Source organism: Haliaeetus leucocephalus, unplaced genomic scaffold (assembly GCF_000737465.1).
Source record: "Haliaeetus leucocephalus isolate CR32 unplaced genomic scaffold, Haliaeetus_leucocephalus-4.0 Scaffold2, whole genome shotgun sequence".
In the NCBI taxonomy this organism is placed as follows: Eukaryota; Metazoa; Chordata; class Aves; order Accipitriformes; family Accipitridae; genus Haliaeetus; species Haliaeetus leucocephalus.
In genome coordinates, this window is record NW_010972438.1 from 7,459,403 (window position 1) to 7,464,049 (window position 4,647).

Genomic DNA, 4,647 nt, shown 5'->3' on the forward strand with positions numbered 1-4,647 from the left:
AAAAGGGGGTCTTTTGCAAGAAGTTTTTTGGGCCCAAACCCAAAAAGGGGGTTTTGTTTTGGGGGGGGGGGGGTGTTAAAACTATTTTGTTGGGGAAAAAAAAAAAACCCCGATGCCCTGTATTTCTGCAATATCCCCACAGCAGAAATAAAAATTGTCCTTTTTCTCAGTTAGGTCTAAAAGATAAAAACTATGGATTAAAACACAACCTGAAACAGATGATAAATCACTTATGTGCTGTTAGTAGGTACTCGGATACGATGATTACAAGTGCTGAATAAAATGCCTGAACAGAACAGAATAGAAGATAATACAGAAGGGATGAGCTCCACGGTGCTACAGTCATCTGAGTGGAGACTACACACCCCTGTCAGCAGGGTGAAAGCAAGAGAGCTGGGCTAGACCGCTGGTAACCCACGACAATTTCATGCCAAATACACAGCCCTGTAATTTGAAATTCCCACAATGAAGAACACACATATAGTATTTCCAAAGCAAGTTACAGAGGCACCCTGGAAATTCCAGGGCCGTATACAAGGGGACTGTATCTTACAACGTTATTCCAAAACTTGAACTAATACGGACAGCAGTGTACTTGGCTGGTTTTTCGGAAGCACACCACATTTATGTTCTGCTGCCTTTCTTCATGGCCAGCTGGCTTTGAGATGGGATCAGAAGCATTAGCCCCACCCAAAAGAACCTAAATCTGATCAAACTGCCACAGTGGTAATCAGCCATGGTGCTCCTCTGAGGGTTGGCGTAGCAGAGAGTGAATGAGATTTGAAATGCCCCTTCTTTTCCTGAGCTCTGAGAAGAATTCAAAATTGTTTTAGCTGTAAGGCTTGGGCTAAAGAGACAGAGAAGCGCTACACTAACTCACCCTAGTAGAGAATTACAATGTCTGTCTTGAAATCTGATACACCATAGCACAGTTTCCTTCTCCCCTTTGGTTTATATCGATAATCTGTGCCTAAAACAAAAAATGGATAAATGAAGAATTGGGAAGAGAAAGGACATTAAGCATGCATTATAGCAGTGGATGCTACCTACATCCAAAAAATAGGAGTTGTTTGGTATTTTTATTAAAATCACCATAATTTCTTTACTGGTTTTTTTTGAGTCATTATGAACTAAGAAAGGAGTTCTAAATTATGTGTTCACCTGAGTAACTGGCAGTAAGGCCTGTTTTGGAAGCAGTATCTGTTTCTTGCTAATTACTGCAATACCCCCCTTGCCAGCACCCATAGCATGTGTAACCTGATAGTTTAGTAATCTATACAATGCTCTCTCTCCTTCTTCTTAGTTTAGTGCATGATATGCAAGTTTACTTTCACATAGGGACAGCTGGTCTACATTCACAGACCGAAGAAAACTGTGCATGGGAACTATGTGGCTAAAGCCTGCTGGAAGCATAAAGAATAACCAGAGCAGCTAGGAGCAAAGAAGACAGAGAAAATGGGATACAGAAACACCTGATTTGCTACCTATGACAAGCCTTTATTAGGCTCCTTTAAGCTTAACACCCTGCTGCTGGCTGCAGCCAGCACATACGTGAAGGAAAAGGAAGCTCTCTCCTTCTTCTGTGTGCCTCGCTAACTGTCCTTTGCAGTGGAAAGACATTTTTCCTCATTTTTATGGTGAATATCTTGTTCGGGGAATGCTAAGACTGAGTCTATCTTCCATCAGCTTATGTAACTTTGTACTAATGGTTGTAAAAATGACACAGCCACAGCACTTGTTCTGTTCTCCTCTGTGAGATGATCCGCGTACATCATACACATCTGTTCCCGCATTTACTTGCTCAAATAATCCCATTAATACAGTGCAGAATAGTCCCTCAGACATTATCTCAGTAACTCTTCTATGTTCAGGCTTCGTGCCATTTTTCTTTTGTCCTCTGCACTCCTACTGTTTAATTACTGCCTCTTCACGCACCTGTGAAGCCATAGCCTGAATCGTACTCCTGTTGATGCTACTGGCCACATCCACGCTGTTGATGGGATCATAATGGTTTTTGTCCTTTGTTGTACTGTCAGGGCAATTTTTTTTTTTTTTTTTTTTTTAAGAACTTCATTCAGATAAACAAAACTTATTCTGCTTTCACTGTCTGGCTTTGATGTGACAAACCTTGAGCTTGAGGTCTCTCCATGTGCTGAGCCAAAGTGACTGGAGCATGCAAGGCTGATTTTTGCAGCTTTCCACTCTTGGTTCCGCAGTCAGAAGAATATATTGCAACAGGTTCATGCAACAAACTGACCCGGTTTTGTTTCTCTTCAGATCTGCACTGACCTCTTTAGGATGAGACATCATGTTTAATCTAAGTGACTCACTCCTGTAGCTAGCTAAATTCAAACTCTCTTCTTTAAAGCCTGCAATCTAAACAATACATTTTATTGTCACAGCTACATGGACATTAGTTAAAACAACTTTACATTCTGAAAATAGTTACATGATGTTGCTGTTTTATGTGGTTTTGGCAAGGACGCTGCACTTTCTCTCTTTAAGCACTGCCACCTCTTGCTCCCAAACACGGCTGCTGCACTAATGATTAGCAGGTCAGGCCAGTATGGCTGCAGAGGAGTTTACAGAAAGCCATTCCTAGACGCTGGCGGGGAAACAGATTCCTAATAAGGCAGCCAAAGCTACCCTGTGCGATGGGATGATACCCAGACCTTCATGAAGCACCTACAGAATCCTCTGCGAAACACAGCTCAGTTCTGTGAAAGCTCTTGATGTATTTCATGCTCCTCCTGCCTGCGGACTCCCCTTTATATTTGACTCCCTGAAGCCTCTAGATGCAGACATTCACACTGTGGGCCTGTCCCCCCAGAACAACCCAAGCTACTCACACACTGCGAGAGGACAAGCTATTGTCCCAACCCAGCATACAAGGACCAAGGAGAATCTAAGTCCTCCTCCCTAAATAGAAGCAGCAAGGGGCAAGGAAGGTCATCACCGGCTCCCACCCTTCCAGTTCCTCTGCCCAGTTTGGGTCTCGGTGCCAAGCTTGCTCAGAAGTCCAGCACCCTTAAAAAGAAGGAATTTACTCTCTCTCCAGCTCCTCTCCTATAAATATTATGTTTTGCTGCGGTGCTTTTAACGATCTGCAGTAATTTTCTGTGCTTCCCACCCAGATCTCAAAGCACCTGAAAAACTCTTTCCTTTGTCTTTTGTGGTGAGTTAAAGGAAAAACAGAGGGACGGAGAAACTACATGTCTTCAAATCCAACCCTGTGCTCAAAAATCTAGACCCTGACTCTGTCCATGATAAAAAAAGCAACCAGCCAGTGAGAGAACAGCACATCATTCTGAAAGACTGCACTATTCAAACATCATCCATTGACACCTTCTTTAAATGACCTTTAAATAAAGTACACACAGCCAATCAAAATAGCTTGTCAGTGATGCACTGAGAGTCTCTCCCTGTCTACAAAACCAGGCTCAATCACTTTTCTCTGTATTGCTCACAATTTCCTGTTACCTTGAAGAGTGAAACGCTTGAAAAATGAAAATTCAAAAATAAAAAAAAAATAATAAAAAAAAAAAAAAATCGCACAAGACAAGACAGTTCCCACTCTTTAATCAGTAAAAAAAGCTAGAGCAGAAGATAAGATTTCTGGCATGTTGGGGAGTGAAATTTAGACTGCATGCCACATATCAGTGTTAGATATTCCCTGTCATTTTTCAGATATTCAGGCAAATGTTCTTCACATGCACAGGTAGGTTGGTACATACTTACTGATTCTTGGACATGCCCATAATTGTGATAATCAAGTTAGATAAGTTACCATGGAAAGCCTTTGCAAAATGCATAACATATTTCTATCATTAAAGAGGACTTACCTTTAAGGACTCCCAGAGGGGAAATTGTACCAGAGAGAAAGGAATCTGGAGAGGTGGGAAAAGAGAAAAAAAACAACATAATGTTACAAAAGCAAATTAGGTTGGCATGTTCCTCAACTGGCTAAATTAGGAACAGTTATTGTTCACTCAGTGAACTGCAGCTTATTACATTTACAAATCTTTACGGACACTTTATGTACGCTGCCATTAAATGACTGGTTTCGCTAAAGCAGTTTTACTTTGTTTATCACATTCCCTGCTGAGAGGTTAATGTATTGTTACTAGGGTGGCCTAGAAGAGCAGTAAGCAGTATGATCTAGTGCAGGGACATTCTTGGTTTGACGGTCAGCCAAGAAAGCCATAAGGATGGTTCAAGAAACACATTCCCAAGGCCAGGAACACAGCTTGGCAAAAAAACATCTTCAGCAATACACACTCACAAACGCTGAGCTGAAAACAGTTGTGCTCCAACACCAGTTGGGCATCAGCTGCAAAAACGTTCCTGAACATCTCCCAGTGATCCCACATTAACAAGCTCCCTTGAGAATTAAAAGCAGGTTGTGAAGAGCTACCACAACCCAACTAAAACCCAAAGGAGAAGCTTGGTAGTTCTCTTCTCATCACCTATAACGAGAGGTTCTTCTGTCCAGGAACAGCCTGTATCTCTGCCTAGGCTCGTTCCTGCTGCCATGTGTCCCCAGCAGTGCCTGTGCATCTTCAGCTCCTTTACACATTTTGCCCTGATAAATGCATCCTGACCAACTCTCTTAACACACCGGGGGGGGGGGGGGGGGGGAGCAGAGCT

At 42.3% G+C, this 4,647-nt stretch overlaps 1 protein-coding gene across 4 annotated transcripts in view; it reads right to left on the reverse strand.

The window, feature by feature from the left end:
• SLC25A26 (solute carrier family 25 (S-adenosylmethionine carrier), member 26) overlaps positions 1 to 4,647 on the reverse strand; it is an 88,930-nt gene that overhangs the window by 23,010 nt on the left and 61,273 nt on the right. For all 4 annotated transcript variants that reach the window (XM_010570871.1, XM_010570880.1, XM_010570861.1 and 1 more), the window contains exon 6: positions 3,843 to 3,887. In XM_010570871.1, coding sequence (XP_010569173.1) covers positions 3,843 to 3,887 — 45 coding nt within the window. The remainder of the gene's footprint in view (positions 1 to 3,842; positions 3,888 to 4,647) is intronic.